Below are 20,561 nucleotides of genomic sequence, written 5' to 3'. Positions count from 1 at the left end.
TGATTGGTCACGGCGTATTCTTCTGTTAGCTTTTGGGAGGAGCTTTTGGCCATTTGATATTAGTTCAGGATACGTGGGTGCACCCAGGGTTTGATTTGATTTATGATTTGATTTACGGTGACGTTGTATATGCCGTGCACGTTATCCATTTTGTTGCACACATTAGGTACCCTATGATGTGTATATTTGTATCTGTTCTGATCTCGGTATGAAATATCCTAACCCCTCGTTATTTCAGCCATACTTGTTTTCTTTAAAGTTATTGTTTTATTATAAATTGTGAAATCTTCATTTCTGATTTTGTTTTATAAATTCTATTCCAAATCCGTACTGGGCGTTTGGCTCATGCCGTATTCTTTTTCTGGAAGGTGCTTAAGGGGATCTGGGACTGTGTGATGGAGAGCTACCCCATTTATTGATTAGGATTTCTGATTTTATTATTATCTAGACTTAATTATTTAAATAGAGATTTCTACATTTATATTATTGATTTAGACAGTTTGGAGATTTAATATTATTTTGAAGGTTTTAGACTGTTTAATTATTGTTTACAAATATATTAGTACGCTGTTTGCAGGTTTATGAATTATAGGTAATATCTCCTTTTATTTTAAGAAGGGGGTGTTACACTGGATAATCTGGGCTTGGTGCTGAAAAGGTGCGTTGAGACCAATCTGGTGCTTAATTGGGAAAATGTCACTTCATGGTGCAACAAGGTATCATTCTTGGGCACAAGGTATCTAGCAAGGGGCTGGAAATGGATAAGGCGAAAGTGGAGACTATCAAAAATCTTCCTCCACCAATCTCAGTTAAAGGAATCCGCAGTTTTCTTGGTTATGCGGGTTTTTATCGGTGATTCATTAAAAACTTCTCCAAAATTTCTAAACCCTTGTGCAATTTGTTGGAGAAGGATGTTACCTTCAAATTTGATGAAGAATGTTTAGCTGCTTTCCAGATTTTGAAAAAGAAATTGACTACAGCACTTGTTATTACTTCACCTGATTGGGGTGAGCCTTTTGAGATGATGTGTGATGCTAGAGACTATGCAGTAGGAGCTGTTCTCGGTCAGAGAAAGAAGAATATTTTCCATAAGGTTTACTACGCTAGTAAAACCCTTAATGATATTCAGCTGAATTACACTACTACGGAGAAGGAGCTTTTGGCAGTTGTTTACGGGTTCGAGAAATTTAGATCTTACTTGCTTGGGACAAAAGTGACAGTTTACACTGATCATACAGCTATTAAATATTTAGTCTCGAAGAAAGATTCAAAACCGTGATTGATTCGATGGATTCTCTTGCTTCAGGAATTCGAGTTGGAAATCAAAGACAGGAAAGGTACGGAAAACCAGGTAGCGCATCATCTATCACGTTTGGAAGATCATTGTAAAGCTTCACAAGATAACACGTTAATCAACGAATCTTTTCCCGATGAGCAACTTTTTGGGGTGCAAGAAGAAGAACCATGGTTTGCAGATATTGTGAACTATCTTGTGAGTAATGTGATCCCCTCAGAATTTTTCTAATGCTCAAAGGAAGAAGTTTTTACATGAAGTGAAGTGGTATCGATGGGATGAGTCGTTCCTGTTCAGACAGGGGGCATATCAGATAATCAGGAGGTGCATTTTGTATAGTTAAACAGAGGGTTTTTTGCGAGATTGTCATGCCACTGCGTATGATGGTCATTATGGTAGAGAGAAGACCACTTCCCGTATCCTTCAGGCGGGATTTTTCTGGTCAACCTTGTTTAAAGATGCTCATCAGTTTATGTTGAGATGTCATCGCTATCAACGGGTTTGAAGAAACTGAATCTTGACATGTCGGCTGCTGGAGAAAGGAGAATGCTCCAAATTAATGAGCTCGATGAGTTTCGTCTACAGGCTTACAAGAACAACAAGTTATACAAGGAGAACGTTAAGAGATGGCACGATAGGAGGTTGGTGCACAAGTCATTTGTGCCAGGTCAACAAGTCCTACTGTTCAATTCTCGTCTCAGACTTTTTCCATAAAGGCTTAAGTCAAGGTAGCAGGGCCGTTAATAGTCAAAACTGTGTTTCCGCATGGTGCAATGGAAATTTTTGATAAGCTTCCGGACCTAGCATTTAAGGTTAATGGTAAGAGATTGAAGCATTACTTTGGTGATACGATGAACCGTGAAGCGGTGATCGCCGTTCTTGCTACGACTTGAATTAAGAAGCTTCACGTCAAGCTAAGGACGGAAAACAAGCGCTTCGTGGGAGGCAACCCACACATTTTTGTAGTATTGTAGCTTATATAAAAAAAGAAGAATTTTTTTTTTGGCAGTAGCTCAGCGCACCCGCGCTATCTTCCGGTGCGCCCGTCTAACAGAAGCTCAGCGCGCCCGCACCCTCTTCCTGCGCGCCCGTGCCTACCCGCTGTTCTGAAAAAAAAACAAAAAACAAAACAATTGCTACACAGGTTTACCCAAAATTTTACCCTAACCCTACCCAATATTTTACAGCAGCCTCCCTTCAAATCTCTACTACATATACCAATTCTTATATACTTACCCATCATTATATACACACAATCCCTTGATCTACATACACTATTTGCACCCAATTAACAACCAATTGCTTGATTATGGCACCCAAGAGAGCAAGATTGACTGGTAGTAGTAGCACCCATCCCTCTTCTATAGAGGACTCTAGTATGGGTGGCGGTGATAACAAATTCACTTCACCGGAGGCACAAGCAGAATTTGCTCGATTGATGTCTAAACCAGTGGCTAAGAAAAAGGGATTCTTGCCTACGACTCTGAATATGCAGTTAGTCGAGATAATTGCGATTATGGGTTGGGAGAGATTTTGTGAGGCGCCATCCGCGGTTCCATTAAGCAGTGTGCGGGAGTTCTATGCTAATGCTAAGGCTGAGAAAAATGGATATTCTGTGGTTTGGGGTTTAACTCTGGATTACCGGCCTACTGCTATTCGCCGTGTCAACCTGCAAAGCCTAGGGGTGTTGAAGATTGGGCGCGCAAGACCCGGGCTGATTTGGATTTAGATTATATCTTAGATGAGGTGTGTGTTCCGGGTATGACATGGAAATTGAAGGCATGAACAACTGAGCCGCTCATCTTCCCTGCTTCTGCCATAAACAGGTATGCGAGGGCCTGGAACTTTTTTCTGTGTGCTAATATTCTTCCTTCTACGAATCCTCCCGTGCCCCTATTGATCACTCTACGATTTCTAGGATGGAAGAATGGGACGACGGTGTGCCCCATGACAAGGGGTTAGGGTATATTTATGATGATGCAGAGGGTGGTCGCTCGAATCCTCCCATGCCTACAGAGGGACCCTCTCGTGCACAACAAGAAGTTCATAGGTCTGGTTTTGGTGATGCTCAGTATAGACGGTTGACTCGGCGTATTGATGCCATGCATGACATCCTTCACCGTTTTGCGGAGGACTTGACACTGGCTCTAGGTAGTGCTTTTCAAACCACTGGTGTAGAGGTTGATTGGCCAGCTTTTGGAGCTAGCACAGTGTATCCGCCGCCTGATTCTCCACCCGAAGAGGGTGATACTGCTGACAGTTAGGTATGCTCTTGCTATCCTTATTATTGCCTTCAATGAGGTCATTATATATTTTAAGTTTGGGGGTGGAAATTTAAGGATTAGTAGTAGTAGAGTCGTGTTCATATAAGAATCATATTATATGTGTAGTGGTAGTTCATTCATAATCTTGTATTGTTATTCATATAGACCATAATTATTTGCATAATTATTTATGTATATCATGTAAGTCCATTTAGTTGCATTTGCATAACATATAGCATGATCCCGTAGGATGAGCTATTTCCGGTTGGTAGGTTGATGTTGATTTGAGTGTAGTGATGATGAATAGAGGGATGATTAAGTTCGTATGAATTGACTTGCATTTCCAGAAGCAAAGCCTATTCACAAGTCTCATCGGTTGCTTTTGGACTAGATCAGGGCCATACTGGTTTGGTTATTGAAATTTAATCACTTGTTTACATTTAGAATGTTTTCTATTCCCTTGATGACGGAGGAGCACTAAAATATAAATTGGGGAAAATCATGGATTTCATTGCTAGTTGTTAATAAAAGTTAGGCGTCAAAAGGCTAGTAGTCGCTCATATTTATGAGTAGTCTAGGGATGGATGAGATGGAGCGAAACTCACTCATTCCAGAAAAGAAAAAAGGAAAAAAAGAAAAAAAGAAAAAAAGAAAAAAAATTGTGTTAGTATCTGATTATACAGAATTGACCACGGGTGAGCTCTTTAAAACTCGAGCAATTAAGTTCTAGGGGACTTTGTGCCTAGTGACCTAAGGCTTGTTCAGTCTGTGATCCGCTAACCTAACGTTCGCTACATGGGTATTATTGCATAAGTCTTTCAGGGCCTCATCCATTGCACGGTCAGATAAGCATTTGTGTTGATGTGTTCAATGTTGTAGTATGAATCCTTGTATAACTGTAGTGATGATGAAGGTATTTTGGAGTCATGATGTGTTTAGCGTTCATTCTACTTATAAGCTTTTTATTGTTTTGGTGAAGAATAGGATATGGTTTTGAGATCTTGGCTTATTGATCTGGTTATGGTTATTCCTGAAAGGAATATGTCCTAAGTCCAATCATGTATTAGGATTTAGGAATAACTTTTATGTAATCTGTTTTAATTTCATTGATATTAATAAAAGACTTGTTTTGTTTTTATTACGGGCTCTATCTATTTAAGTGTTTAAATAAGATATACCATAGTTTAGAGTAAAGCTTTTTATGGATTATGATGAGATCATAATAGTGAGACCTAAAAAGATGATAACTCTAAACTTAAATAGTTCCTGGTCATAGGATTACTAACTGGTAATTAATAATCCGCAAAGATCGGTACATACTATGCTTGTTTCATTATGAAGGATGTCTGTTCTCATAGACATTTGTGTGGTGACACTATAGCTAGTATGTAGGTGCTTATTATAGAATAAGTTCACTGAACATGACTCGCACAGCTGAACAACTGATGGAGTTCACTCACGTGTCAGCAGTTGTTCACATAGTGATAGTTGTACAAGTATCCTTAGACTTGAGGTCATCATAGTCATCTTGTGTACACTGAACTATGCTTTGGTTTAGTTCTTAGTCTCCAGGGACAATTATTAGGGCTCTTCTGGGTATAGGAATTTGTACACGAAGATAGTGTATGATCAATAAAGGATCTACCCCTTCCAGTGAAGGAAGCGAATGTTCAAGGCTGATCCACTTATGCTAGTTCAGGAATCTCTGGCCAGAGTGAATGAAATTAGAAAGGAGTTTCTAATTTGCATAGAACTACGCATAGTAAATGGTAAGCAAGTGATTGAATTAGATAGGCTTGACACGAGACCCATGCCTTGTATTTAATCGGAACATTGTAGGGTAGAAGGAGTTTATTGTACGGTAACTATTCACTGAATAGGTTCTTGGTATTCTAAGCAGTGAATTCATATTATCCGGATAGTCGCGATATGCTGAGAAGTATCCCTCACGATGTAGAATAAATGTGATTAATTAATTAATCATATTTAATAAATTAGAGAATTTATATAAATAATGATAAAATAGTTTTATTATTATTTATTTCTACTACCGGCTTAATATTGAACCTACAGGGTCACACCATAAAAAGAGAATGATTTAATGGTGGAGGAATTAATTAATAATGGCTAAATAATTATTTATTTGTGAAATAAATAATTAATTGGAAAATTTAATAATTGATTAAATGAGATTTAATTGATTATAAATTAATTAAGAAAAAGTTCTTAATATTATTAATTAAAAGATTTAATTTTTGGAAATTAAATCAAGAGAGAGAATTATTTCTAAAGTATTTAGAAAAAGGATTAATGATTAAAAGGTGTTTTAATTATTAATAAGAATAATAAATGGGATAATAATAATAATATTTATGAGAAAATTTCAGCTGAAAATTTTGCCTATAAATACACTATTATAGACCCTAATTTTATTTGAACCCGAAAAACCCAAAAAGTTTGGAAAACCCAATTCTCTCCACCTCCTTCCTCCTCCTTAACATCGTTTTGTTGGTGGATACCGGTAGAGTGCTTCACACTTGAGGAGCAACTGCTAAGGATCTCTGATCGTTGTCTCCGAATTATTTTAAAAGGTTAGATTCGATCCCTCGAATTTTTATTCATGATCTGTATGCTTTTATTTGGATTTTGTACGTGTAAAAGTGTTTTTCCATGCCCCCGCTGCGTTAAAAATCCAACATTGGTATCAGAGCATAGGTTGTATGCATATAGATCTGTGGTAAAAATTTCAGAATTTTATGTGCTTGTATGAATTAATTATGATTTTTACAAGTTATATTATGGATTAATTTTGTCTGATGAGAAATCGTTTCTCATAATAATTTTGAATGTTGATCTGGGTTCTACAAGTGTTGTAGATCGTCTGGGTATTTTTTTCATAATTTTATGATGTATAGATTTTTTATTATGAATTTTTGAAGTTCTTACAATTAAGTTCATAATTTAATAAGTATAAATATATGTATATATAGTATATATATATGTTTGTATTATGCATATGCATCTGCTGTACAATTTGCTGCTGTACGGAGAAGAACAGACAGAACATGTGAGAATGTCAGGCACGCTGATCGAGAAAGAAAAAGGCGGCGGCGACTGCTGAAAAAAAAAGAAGGGGTGTCACGCATTCCGGGAATGCGTTACACACCTGTGGCGCATTCACGAAATGCGTTACACACTTTAATGGCTTAAAAGGGGTGTAACGCATCACCGGAATGCGTTACAGGGCTTGTAACGCGTTCCTGTAATGCGTTACAGCCCGTCTGTTGATTTTAAAATTGATTTTCTGGGAGTTTCGTAACTCCGTTTTGGGCGTGCAATATACCGTTGGATTCGTTTTTCCGAGACGGATCTAATGGAGTGATCAATTTTAGTTTATATAAAATTTTTGAACTGTTTATATTCCATGAAGTGTTTTAAAGCTATTTTTGATCGTTTGAATTGATTTTAAATGCTTCATGTGATACATAGAGATGTATAATGCTTAGTTCTATGTGCTAGATAATGTAACATGCCTACCTTGATGTTCATTCATGTTTATATATGTGATATATGCTTAGTTTATCATGCGATGATAGATTTGGGTGAACTTAAATAAAATAAGGCGTTTGTTAGACAACCTAGTATAGTAAAATTGTTTCATAACCTTAAGAATAATATTATGAATACAATCATGAGATTCTTGTGTTTATGAAACACGTAATTGAATATGAATTTTCGATATGAGAGAAAGGATGATTCTGTTAACAACAGATTTCTATCTGTAAGAAAGGGTTATTAAGTGACGCCTCTTGACAATGATCCACCCGATCTGGGAATCATCTGATTATTGATTATTGATTTGGAATATTTAATTTAAAAGGAAGAATCTCTTTATAATATGATTGTGATTGTAACGTAATATAATCCCTCTAAAATTAAATACTATCAAGTAGTAATTGGCCAATGATACAACGGGCTTGTGTCGGTCATAGCCTTCCAACATGATAGAAAAGTAGTTCTTATTTTTGAATCATTGTCGGTTCGTGCTACAGCCGAGGGCTTTGATTTCGAAATAAGAAATACTTGTCTGTTACATAGAGATGTGTACACTGAATAAGAATCTAAAGGTCGGTACGTGCTACAGCCGTGGGCCTTTGGGGACTGATTCAACTGTACGGAATGTTGGGTTAGACTTGACTTAGAATATTGAGTTTGTCGTGCTACAGCCGAGACTCAATTATTCAAGAGGCTAAAGTTTGATTAAGGAATAACATGAGATGTAATTGACAAGAGTTGTCTGCCTATTGAACATTACATGGCGGTTCGTGCTACAGCCGGGGTCGTGTAATGGAATGTAGGATCCCTATTCCCACTAGCATTATGAATGCTTAATTTTTCACGTAGGGGGTTGAATAAATTAGGTAAACTGGTGGGAGCCACTTATGAATAAAGACCCGATTCATATAGTGTTTTAAAATGAAATCGAATATTTGCTAAGTGTTGTTATGTGTTTATCATTTACAGATTTACTTTGTACGTTATGTCTTCTGCACTATCGCTCAGGAGCATACCGGATGCTCACAAATTGACTAGTCCTAATTATGCTGACTGGCTTCGAAACTTGAGAATTGTTCTCAGGATTGAGAAGCTGGAATACGTGATTGACTCACCTAAGCCTACTGAACCTGCTAGTGATGCACTTAATGATGAACATATTGTGTATCGTAAGTGGATAGATGATGCAAATGTTGCTCAATGCATCATACTAGCTTCCATGAACATTGAGCTACAGAAGCAACATGAGCATATGGATGCTCACACTATCCTCATGCATCTACAAGAGTTGTATGATGTGGCGAGGAGGAAAGCTCGATATGAGATATCGAAGGAGTTGTTCGATTGTAGGATGTCTGAGGGATCATCTGTGAATGACCATGTACTTAAGATGATCAATTTGATTGAACGTCTTGGACAACTTGGTTTTGCCATGGATGGGGAGCTGAGCCAAGACTTGCTCTTGCAATCGCTTCCGAGTTCGTTCTCGCAGTTTGTTGTGAACTTTCACATGAATAAGTTGGATGTCAGCCTGCCTGAACTCCACAACATGTTGAAGACTGCAGAATCAAAATTTTCCCCTAAGAAGAGTTCTGTTCTTCTAATTGGTGAAGGTTCCAATCCTAAGAAAAGGAAGAGGAACTCTTCCAAGAAGAAGAAAGTAGGTGAGAAAATGCCGGTTCCACCAAAAGCTGAAGACCCCGAGAGCAAAATTGTTTGCTTTCACTGTAACAAGGTGGGGGCACTTGAAGAGGAACTGTAAGGTTTACCTTGCAGAATTGAAGAAGAAGAAGGGTAGTGAGACTACCGCTTCTGATTCAGGTATGTTCATGATAGAAGTGAATATGTCATTAAATCAAATTTCTACTTGGGTATTCGATACCGCCTGTGGTTCTCATATCTGCAATTGTTGTAGGGACCAAGGAGAAGTAGGACTCTTGAGGAAGAGGAGGTGGTTCTACTGATGGGAAATGGAGCAAGAGTTACTGCTGTAGATGTAGAATCATTTCATTTACGTAGGCCTACGGGCAAGACTATTGTTTGAAATAATTGTTATTTTGTTCCCTCGATTGTGAGGAATATTATTCCCATGTTAGACTTGGCTGGATTTTCATTTATTATTGAGAATAATGAATGTTCTATTCTTAGAGATAATATTCTTTATGGACGTGGTGCTTTAAATAATGGTCTGTATAAATGTGACATAATTTACTTCAGATTGAACAAACTAATAAAAGAAAAGGGATGATGAAAATCTCACTTTATAGTGGCACTGCAGTCTCCATTTAGTAGACATGGAGAGAGGGCTGCAAATTTTCTAGGAATGGTACACACAGATGTATGTGGACCAATGTCTACGCAAGCCATGGGTGGATTTTCATACTTCATTACTTTCATAGATGATAGATCTGGATTCGGATATGTGTTTGATGAAACACAAGTCTGAGGCCTTTGAAAAGTTCAAAGAATATAATTATGAAGTGGAGAAACGAACTAAACATAGTATTATAATTCTTCGATTAGATCGAGGTGGTGAATACTTTAATGGAGTGTTTATAGATTATCTCAAAGTAAATGGTATAGTCTCCCAATGGACTCCTCCAAATTGGTATCTGAAAGGAGAAATCGAACTTTGTTAGACATAGTTCGGTCCATGATGAGCTATGCAAATCTTCCAGTATTCCTATGGGTTTATGCATTGGAAACCTCAACATATTTACTGAATATGGTGCCTTCCAAAATCTGTTCCTCAAACTTCATATGAGATATGGAAAGAAAGGAAACCGAGTCTTAAACACGTTAAGATTTGGGGATGTCCAGCTTATGTCAAGAAAGTTGACCCAGATAAGCTGGAATATCGATCTGTAAAATGTAGTTTTGTGGGATATCCTAAAGAGACTTTAGGGTATTACTTTTACACCGATCATCGGGTGTTTGTCTCCAGACATGCTACGTTCTTGGAAAAGGAGTTTATCCTTGAAGGAAATAGTGGGAGCAAAATTGAACTTGATAAAGTTCAAGAAGCACAAACTACTACAGATCGAGCGGAAACACCTGTTCTGACTGAACAACCTTTTGTGGAACAGCCCATTCATAGATCAGGGAGAGTGTCTCGCCAACCTGAGAGGTAATATGGCCTTGTCATTGAGAATGACAATGAGTTGTCAATCATTGATGATGACAACCCTGTGACCTATAATGAGGCTATGAGTAGTGTTGACTCAGAGAAATGGCAAAGTGCCATGAAATCCGGAATGGAATCTATGTATACGGTATACAAAAGATAAATTATAGCAAATGGCCAGGTGGAGACCTTTAAGGCTAGGCTTTTGGCAAAAGGATTCAAACAAAGGCAATGGATTGACTTTGATGAAACCTTTTACCTGTAGCCCTGTTAAAATCAGTTCGGATTTTGCTTGCGATTGCTGCTTACTACGACTATGAGATCTGGCAATTAGCCAGATGGTTTTCTTTCCAAGAGAAATGAAAACCTAGTGTGTAAGCTGCTGCGAACCATATGTGGTTTAAAGTAGGCTTCTCGAAAGATGGAACATTCGTTTTGATGAGACAATCAAAGAGTTTGATTTTATCAAAAAACGTAGATGAACCATGCGTCTACAAAAGGGTTAGTGGGAGCGCGGTAACATTTCTTATATTGTATTGAATTAGAGTTAACACACATAACAACATAGCAGACCCACTCACAAAGCTACTTTATGAAAGTCACTTTGATCGTCATAAAGACAAGATGGGTATTAGATACCAGAGTGATTGGCTTTAGTACAAGTGGGAGATTAAAAGGAATATGTCTTAAGTCCAATCATGTATTAGGATTTAGGAATAACTTTTATGTAATCTGTTTTGATTTTATTGATATTAATAAAAGACTTTTTTTGTTTTTATTACGGGCTCTATCTATTTAAGTGTTTAAATAAAATATAACATAGTTTAGAGTAAAGCTTTTTATGGATTATGATGAGATCATAATAGTGAGACCTAAAAAGATGATAACTCTAAACTTAAATAGTTCCTGGTCATAGGATTACTAACTGGTAATTAATAATCCGCAAAGATCGGCACATACTATGCTTTCTTCATTATGAAGGATCTCTGTTCTCATAGACATTTGTGTGGTGACACTATAGCTAGTATGTAGGTGCTTATTATAGAATAAGTTCACTGAACATGACTCGCATAGCTGAACAACTGATGGAGTTCACTCACGTGTCAGCAGTTGTTCACATAGTGATAGTTGTACAAGTATCCTTAGACTTGAGGTCATCATAGTCATCTTGTGTACACTGAACTATGCTTTGGTTTAGTTCTTAGTCTCCAGGGACAATTATTAGGGCTCTTCTAGGTATAGGAATTTGTACACGAAGATAGTGTATGATCAATAAAGGATCTACCCCTTCCAGTGAAGGTAGAGAATGTTCAAGGCTGATCCACTTATGCTAGTTCAGGAATCTCTGGCCAGAGTGAATGGAATTAGAAAGGAGTTTCTAATTTGCATAGAACTACGCATAGTAAATGGTAAGCAAGTGATTTAATTAGAAAGGCTTGACACGAGATCCATGCCTTGTATTTAATCGGAACATTGTAGGGTAGAAGGAGTTTATTGTACGGTAACTATTCACTGAATAGGTTCTTGGTATTCTAAGCAGTGAATTCATATTATCCGGATAGTCGCGATATGCTGAGAAGTATCCCTCACGATGTAGAATAAATGTGATTAATTAATTAATCATATTTAATAAATTAGAGAATTTATATAAATAATGATAAAATAGTTTTATTATTATTTATTTCTACTACCGGCTTAATATTGAACCTACAGGGTCACACCATAAAAAGAGAATGATTTAATGGTGGAGGAATTAATTAATAATGGCTAAATAATTATTTATTTGTGAAATAAATAATTAATTGGCAAATTTAATAATTGATTAAATGAGATTTAATTGATTACAAATTAATTCAGAAAAGTTCTTAATATTATTAATTAAAAGATTTAATTTTTGGAAATTAAATCAAGAGAGAGAATTATTTCTAAAGTGTTTAGAAAAAAGATTAATGATTAAAAGGTGTTTTAATTATTAATAAGAATAATAAATGGGATAATAATAATAATATTTATGGGAAAATTTCAGCTGAAAATTTTGCCTATAAATACACTATTATAGACCCTAATTTTATTTGAACCCGAAAAACCCAAAAAGTTTGGAAAACCCAATTCTCTCCACCTCCTTCCTCCTCCTTAACATCGTTTTCTTGGTGGATACAGGTGGAGTGCTTCACACTTGAGGAGCAACTGCTAAGGATCTCTGATCGTTGTCTCCGAATTATTTTAAAAGGTTAGATTCGATCCCTCGAATTTTTATTCATGATCTGTATGCTTTTATTTGGATTTTGTATGTGTAAAAGTATTTTTCCATGCCCCCGCTGCGTTAAAAATCCAACAATTCCGTGGGGATCTTTGCATTGTAATTTAGTTGCATTCATTCATTTAGTTGCATTCATTCATGAATTGTCGAGTCTATTTATGCTTGAGGACAAGCATCAATTGAAGTTTGGGGGTGTGATAAGAGGATTTTATATCCATTTCGAACGCTTCATATCGGCTTAATTTGATGACTTGATCTCAAGTATGTGGTGTTTTTAATGCATTTTTGTTGAGTCTTTGCAGAGCTATAACTAGAGGCAGGAATGGACTTTTCTATTCTTTTATGATGGAATAAGATCAAGAAATGAAGGGCGAAAGCTTGCTAGAGGAGCGGAGCGAGAAATAAAGAAAGCAGATTTTTTCTGGAAGAAGGCAAGCGCGGCCGCCCTCTACCTTCGCGCGCCCGCGCTGATTGAACAAAAAGCTAGCACGCCCGCGCTCAGTCTTGGCATGCCCGTGCTAGGTCGTGCAGAAAAAATCCTATTTTGATTCTGATTAGAAGTTTCGTGCGGTCTGAGTAATCTGAAAGTATAAATACCATAAGATATCAATTAGAAGGACATAACGGAAGGGTGAACAACAAGTGGAGAGCACAAGATGGCTAAGAAGAAGAAGATCTAGTTCTATATATTATTTTTTATTCTTCTAATTAGGCGATACTTTGGATGCTCGTTTCAGATTTGTTTTCTAAACCTTAATACTTTAATATTCTCCTGTAGTATTTAGAACCTTTTTACTATCATGTTTTCATTTGAACCCATTATGACGAGTCGTTCCATTATGAACTAATCGTTATCATGGGATTCTAACGGATTTATTTATGGAGTTTAGTAGTTGATTGCCTTAAATTTTTTAGTATGTGATGAATTATTGATTTCCTCGTATGGTTGTGCTTAATCTTCTTGGATGCGTAGCTAACATCTAAGTTGTATTGTTAATCTATATTGAATGCGAAAATGGATATAGGGGTTTAGAACTTGTTATGCTAGCATAGGTTTATGGATGTTTTAACATGCATGGTTCGTAGTGTAATTTTAACCATCTTACGCTGCCCTATGTGATCTCAATGGATAACTTGCTCTTAAACCGTTTTGTTTTCAAATCTTATAGACATATAGGGTCTAAACATAATTGGTATCTTCCAGCTTCTATCTAATTTGTGGATGCTGAGTGGTAGGGTATACGTATATCGAAAGATAGCGTGTACTAATTTCGTGTTGTCTGATTAGTTATCATAACTGTCACATACTATGATGAAAGGCATAAACTCCGAATGAAGTATTTAATGATGTTGGAATCCCATATTTTATTTTATATAAGTAACTTGTTTTTAATCTCTTAGTTAATTCATTCTAGCATAATTACTTTTAGATAATCAAACTCAATTTGATACTTGTCTTAGCAGTGAATAATAATCATACATTGTTGCATAAATGCACATTCTGAATTAAAGCAATCTCCGTGGGAATGAACTAAACTTAATCTTATACTACTTGTGACCGCGTACGCTTGCGTGTTTTTGTGCGAACAAAGGCATAGGGATCCTTGGATCTAAATCAAAATCAAAGTCTCGGGGGTCTTCGACCTCCATTGTTGTACCTGAGGGCGCGTCTTTATAAATGGGAACATCCACCTTAGGACAAGGCAAAGTTTCATACATCGCAGGTATGGAGGATGCGTCATCCCTTGGAACATCATCCTCTTACATTATAAACATGGAGGGCGCGTCCTCTTTTGGAGAAGCTTCAACCTCGTATATATTGTCTATTTTCACCTTTTCATCTTTTGAGGGCGCGTCCCACTTTGTGGGAGCATCCACCTCAGTAACATTTTTAGACTTTAAAAGGATTCACTCCTTCCTTCCAACCCCTCTCCCTCAACTTCCCGTTGCACAACATCTTCTTCGCATTCTACCACAACTTCCTAACCACTACGGATTCTCGAAATGTTCCCCAACGCCAAAGTTGACGTGCTCTTCCCCTCAGGATCTTTCATGAAATAATGAGCATGAATTTCTCCACTTGGCTTTACTTGTATGTCGGTCACATCCTCCTCGGGAAGGCTCCTTCCTTCATACCTTCTTCTACAAAATTCCTTAACAGCTTTGTGATAACATTCACATGATTCATACTGCGATCCTCTCAGGCTACCCACTCTGTTAGGTGTACGGAACTTTATCATTAAGTGATGTATCGAGGTTTTTACTCTGAAGGCCTATTACCAAGGTCTGCCTACCGGCATATTATGCTCGATTCTTTATCCAACACCTTGAATTCTATCATCTGCGTAACAGATATAGCTCCTTCTCCAAGTTTGATATAAAGTCTAATTGAACCCATAACCCTTACTTCTTCTCCGGTAAAGCCATAGACATGTGCATCTTCAAAATTCATATAACTATTTGGGAAACCCAATTTCTTGTACGTGCTATAGTACAAAATATTTGTAGAACTTCAGTTTTCAAGGAAAACCCAATGCACATTCATTGACCCAATGAGCATAGTTATCACCAGTGCGTCGTTTTGAGGATGATGTACCCATCTCGATTCTCTTTCCCTGAAAGTGATATCAACAGACTCCCCTTTAAATACCTTTGGTGGTCTATCCTCCAAGCTATGAATGTTAGTGAGTGGTTGGTGCCTCGCCTCTCTAGCATGTCTCTCCAATGCCTAATTACTATCACCAACAAATGGATGTCCCTAAAAAATTACCCTAATTCTTCCAGCTCTCTGGAACTTGATGTCTGCTGGCTTCCCATCGGTGTCTTCTTGCGAAGGATGCCTTTCGTCTTTCCCTTTGTCATCACTTCCCATGCGTCGCTTCACCCTATCAATCCATTCTCCTAGATAGCCAGCCTTGATCAATTCTTCAATTTCATCCTTTAGGTGACGACATTCGTGGGTATTATGTCCGGTAGATTCATGGTATTAATAATATTTCTTCTTGTCCCTACTTTTCCATAAAGTTAAATGCTCCGGTTTCTTGAATATTCCCTTGTCCTTGTTAACTTCAAAGATATGGTCAATAGACGCAGCCAAAGGGGTATAGATGCTTACCCTTTTTTCATAGTTCGACGGTGGGCTTCAGTCTCTCCGCATGCTTGTAGCATTTACCTTATTGGGACTCCGAGCATTCCGTCGATACTTTGGACTTGCAGATCTATCGCTCCTCTTAGCTCATCCCTTTGAGTTGCTTGTGCTATCATTCTTTTTGGTCTTAGCAAGCGATTGTTCAATTGCGTTGAAGGACTCAGCTTGCAAAAGTACGTCAATAAATGACACATAATCTTTCCCTTGCAAGTGTTTCCAGAAATCTGTTCCCACGCGCCGTCCAGCTATAAGAAAACTTTTCTGTGTTTTATCCATTCACCTCTCACCAAGGTAGACTCTGAATTGAACCTCTTGAAGTTTGAAGTCAAGCTTTCCCCTTCTTTTGGTTTCACATTAGCCAAGGTGGTAACAAGCGGAGTATACTTCACAGCAGCTTGGAACTGAGTCAGAAACAAAGTTTTTAATTGTTCCCATGACGTGATAACTCATGGACCAAGTTTCTGAAACCATTACGGAGCACCTTTTCAAAAATTAGCTGCCAAAAGACGGCACTGTGCTAAGTGAGGTACATGATATACATCCATTTCAATGTTGAAGCGTCCCGGGAACTCCACGGGCTCGGAGTTTCCATGAAAATGTAAGTCATTGGTCGTGTTTCTATATCCAGTGGGTAACTGCGCTTCTCTCACAACAACATAGAAGGGAGATGGAGTTTGCACAGTTGTTGTAACCCTTTCTCCTTCTAGATGGTTGAGAAACCTCTTGAGATCATCCACATTGAACGTCCCAACCCCAGAGATGTATAAAAATTGGGTTGTTGGGGCTGCTGCTATTGTTCCCCTTGGTTACCCCCGGGTGTATTGGTGGATCTTGTCGCCCCTCGCCATGAGGCTGCGGCTGTGGTATATTACCACCTTGATTTTGAACTTTTCCTTGTACATGAGGTATCTCTTGGTCACATCTCTGAGCCTCGCCATTGTTTTGCAACCTCCTTTGAATTCAAACGCCATCCCTACCATGAGGACGCGTCCTCGATCCATTTCCCGTAGAACTGTGAGAAGCTACAGGAACAATGACGGAAGCATCTCCGGCTGAGGGCACGCCCTCACGTCTTCCATGATATGGCGCCCTTTCCTGCTGATATCCAATCCTTCCCCATCCATTCCTCTGATAACCCCGACCATAATTTCCAAATCTTCCACGTGGAGGGGCATGCTCACGTTCGTGGTGCCGCACCCTATTATCCCTTGAGTATGTAAAGGGCACACGCGTTGTGTCACGGGGCCTTACTTCTCCATCATTACCTTCCTTTTGTCATTCCAACATCAACATCCTCAAATCATCATCTTCCAACCTTATACCAAGTCTTCTCTTCAGAGTTGAAAAATCTCTTCTTTTCTCATCTTGATTCTGGATATTCTCAGCACGATGATGCTCATCCATCATACGTCCAGACCTATGAGGATGTGGAGTAACCTGATTGTTGATACGAGGCCTCTCTCTCCCATCAGTGTCCTCGTCAACAAGTTCCACAATAGGCTCGACATCATCAGAATACTCCAAGCGTCACAGAGTGATTCGAGGATCTCCCTCATTAGCTGGGCCATGAACACTATGGTTGTTTCCTTCTACCATGGGGACTTTCTCCGCAGCGTGACCATGGCGGGGAAAATGACTACCTCTCCTTGTCTTGTGACGCTCCACGGTGTTCAACCTTGAATTGAAGTTGTTCAAAGTATCCCCCATGTGATACAGTTACTCCAAGATATCAGTGTTGCTAATGAGAACCGGTGGTGTTCCTCCCACGTCTGGAGGTCATGGAGGATTCACCACATTTTTGGGGAACAAAGGGTTCATGCTGAGTGTAGCCTCCCTCAACATCTCCTTCAGATATGCTATCACTTCCATCATAAGAACTTTCGTCACGATTGTAAGACATATTTCCCTCCTAAGATTATGATCTTGATCAACACCCCTCCTCCTAGCACCAATTTGTTAAAGGAGGAATCTGGTAACAACAAAGTTTGAGGTTTCTCGCCAGAATCAAGATCTTTGACGGTGGTTCTTCGCTGGAAAATCAAGCAGTGTGTGGTGTTTGTGTGTGAATTGGTGACTGAGATTGATCAGGGTTATTGGTGGCTCCTTATCAGTTCTCAAATTATGACCCCACTCAATGTGCCTACGTACCCTTTATATAGGGATCAAGCCTGACGTAGTTCTTGGAGAACAAGAAATCTACTGGGCTTAGACTTCTTATTCCTAGGCCCGGTATAATTCCTTCTAGAATCCATCTTTCGCTAGCTTTAGGAATGTCCAACTATGAGACCCAACCGTGAAGGCCCAAGCTCGTTCATAATTAGGACTTCACGGATAGTGCATCTCCATGCGCAAGGATAATACTTCGCTACAGCTATCTCCCTTGATTTACGAACGTATGTATATCCACGGTTCACGACAAATGCCAGACATGTCCCTGTCCTCCGAATGAGGATAACCCACCAGATAACAGGATAAGTGATCCCAAACTCTTGCGTGCAAAGTGCGTGATGACTCCAAAATTTTCCAACGAGGATACCCGTTGAATACAAGAACAGAGCTTCCAAAGCACACACCAATGGTAACCCCGCATCCCCAACGAGAACACCTGTTGAATACAGGAGGAGGCCTTCAATCATCAGGCATACCCCTGGAGGCCTTCAAGCTTTTCACGGACATCCCCTCCTTGACCGACTCAAAAAGAAAATTCTTCAAAGAGTATCTACGACAAATATGTTAGTAAAAATAACCTCCAATACTCCTTCCATGCTTGCCTTGTCCTAAACCTGTCCTTGCTTGCCTTGTCCTGGATGAGGACAAGCCCAAGTATCCAAATAAACCCAAAATCATGTATCCTCCAAGCCTAGGATGCATCCTCACCCTGTGGAATGCACATAAATCTTCCTTGCATGGTAAGAAAACATGTAAATAGCTCATCCTCTGCAGTTTATTCGAGCAGGGCGTGTCCTATCTGTGATGCGTCATCATTCTACAGAACGTCCCCACTTCATATTGCTATCCTATTTCCAAACAGCCTGCATCATCCATTTTACCCAACAAGGGCGCGTCGTCAACATAGGGCGCGTCCATATTTCCTATCTTGTAGCTTAAACCTAACTCATCATTCTTGTTTCCCTAATTTGATTCCAATTCACCCGTTCACAACCCGAAATGATCCAATGCCAAATTTTGGCTATAACATAGTGGTGTAAAGATATATTGGTGAATGAGAATACTCAGGTTCAATTCCTATTAATAATATTTTTTTTAAAAGATAATAAGCAAATGGGCAAATCTGTCATTTCGGAAGAATAAATTCTCACTAATATTATAACCATGTTGGGCTATTATATATAGAAGATATGTAGTTAGAAATTTAGAGAATGACCAAAATACAAATGACCATACGCTACAAACAAAACTTTTAATATTTCATTTTAATATTATTTTAGATATTATTGGCATAATATAAAACCTATAATTAGACAAACCCGTTATATTAACCAAATTCAAGTAATTATAGTTACTTTATATTTAATATTAGTTTAATATCCTTTGAATATGTTTTAGTTTAAATGAGTAGTATATATTATTTTATTTTTTCCCGATGTCATTATATCATCATTATACATATTTAATTATATTTACATTTATATAATTACTGGCTTAAAACATGTGCAATGCACGAATTATCTTTAATTAATATATATATTTTTTGAATTTAATTTGAAGTAAAAATTTTAAGATAAAAAATTTATTTACTAAAATTTTCTATTATATATGTTTCGATAATAATAAAAAATATACACACCGTGTATAAGTTTGTGATAATTTTTAAAATATGTGGTATTTAAAAAATAATATTAATGATTGGAATATAGTTTTATTGATATTTATAGGAGTATTTACAAAATATAATTATATTTTAATTAAAAGTTAACTTGAGCTCAGATTAATAGTATACAAATTATTTTAGTTAGATTCCATTCTTGTTTTAGTTTAGATCAATTTTATACATTATTTTTATTAGCATGAGGCTCATTATACCGACCAAATACAATTATTTATATTCAGATTTATTTTAGTTTAATTTGTTTAAGTCTGGATCAATGGTAAAAATTTTATGTCAGTCTGGATAAAAGTGCATATTACTTAGCAAAAAAAAGTACATATTACTAATTTTTAGTTGGTCTAATTATTTTATTATTTTAATTTTGCTTTATCCTGGATGAGTTGTGTTAGTATTTGTGCTCTAGAGAAAACACTATTATATATTGTTTATGACATTTGGATTATTAATGTTTATGTTGTATCGATTATTCTCTTTATAAATTATTATGTCTTAATTTACTGCGATATAGATGTTAGATTAATAAATGTCCTTAAAATATAATATGAATTATATATCTCTAAGTACGTAACTTAGAAATGAGATTATGAAAATATTATCACTATTTCTAAAGATCCCTAGTCGATTATTATTATTAAGGGATATTAATAATGTATTAAGACTAGTGTGTTTGTTGAATGATTATCACATCTCATTGATCATACGTACAGTAATACTAAAGTAGAAAACACAGACACGTGTAAATAGACATGGTGCTGGACAAACCCAATTAAGATTCTACATGTCTGTTGTGTGACTTGTGTCATAAGTAATTATCACAGTGATAATGATGTAATGGTCCTTAGACTCGTCATTATATTTCTATACGAGATTTAATGAACTTTGATTACATTAAAAAGTTACATTTGACCGGGTAATGATAAAAGTGTACTTCGGATATATTATGAATCATATAAGAAATATGAATGATCTAGTAATAATTTAACCCTCCAATTTTAAGGAGTTATATTATTGGTCTCTTGTGTGAGCTAGAGTATGAAATATGTGGTCGTGCTCAAATATTGATTCG

General features: G+C 37.3%; 1 protein-coding gene across 1 annotated transcript; it reads left to right on the top strand.

Annotated features, from left to right (window-relative positions):
• The first annotated feature begins 1,774 nt into the window (after window positions 1–1,774).
• LOC141719096 (uncharacterized) lies at window positions 1,775–2,187 on the top strand. Its single transcript, XM_074521477.1, has 2 exons — window positions 1,775–1,961; window positions 2,018–2,187. Exons 1-2 carry the CDS (start codon window positions 1,775–1,777, stop codon window positions 2,185–2,187), a joined length of 357 nt encoding a protein of 118 aa, XP_074377578.1.
• Window positions 2,188–20,561: the final 18,374 nt, after the last annotated feature.

This window comes from Apium graveolens, chromosome 4, assembly GCF_009905375.1.
Source record: "Apium graveolens cultivar Ventura chromosome 4, ASM990537v1, whole genome shotgun sequence".
NCBI lineage: Eukaryota > Viridiplantae > Streptophyta > Magnoliopsida > Apiales > Apiaceae > Apium > Apium graveolens.
The sequence above is the reverse complement of the archived record's forward strand: the minus strand, read 5'-3'. Positions and strand labels throughout refer to the sequence as shown.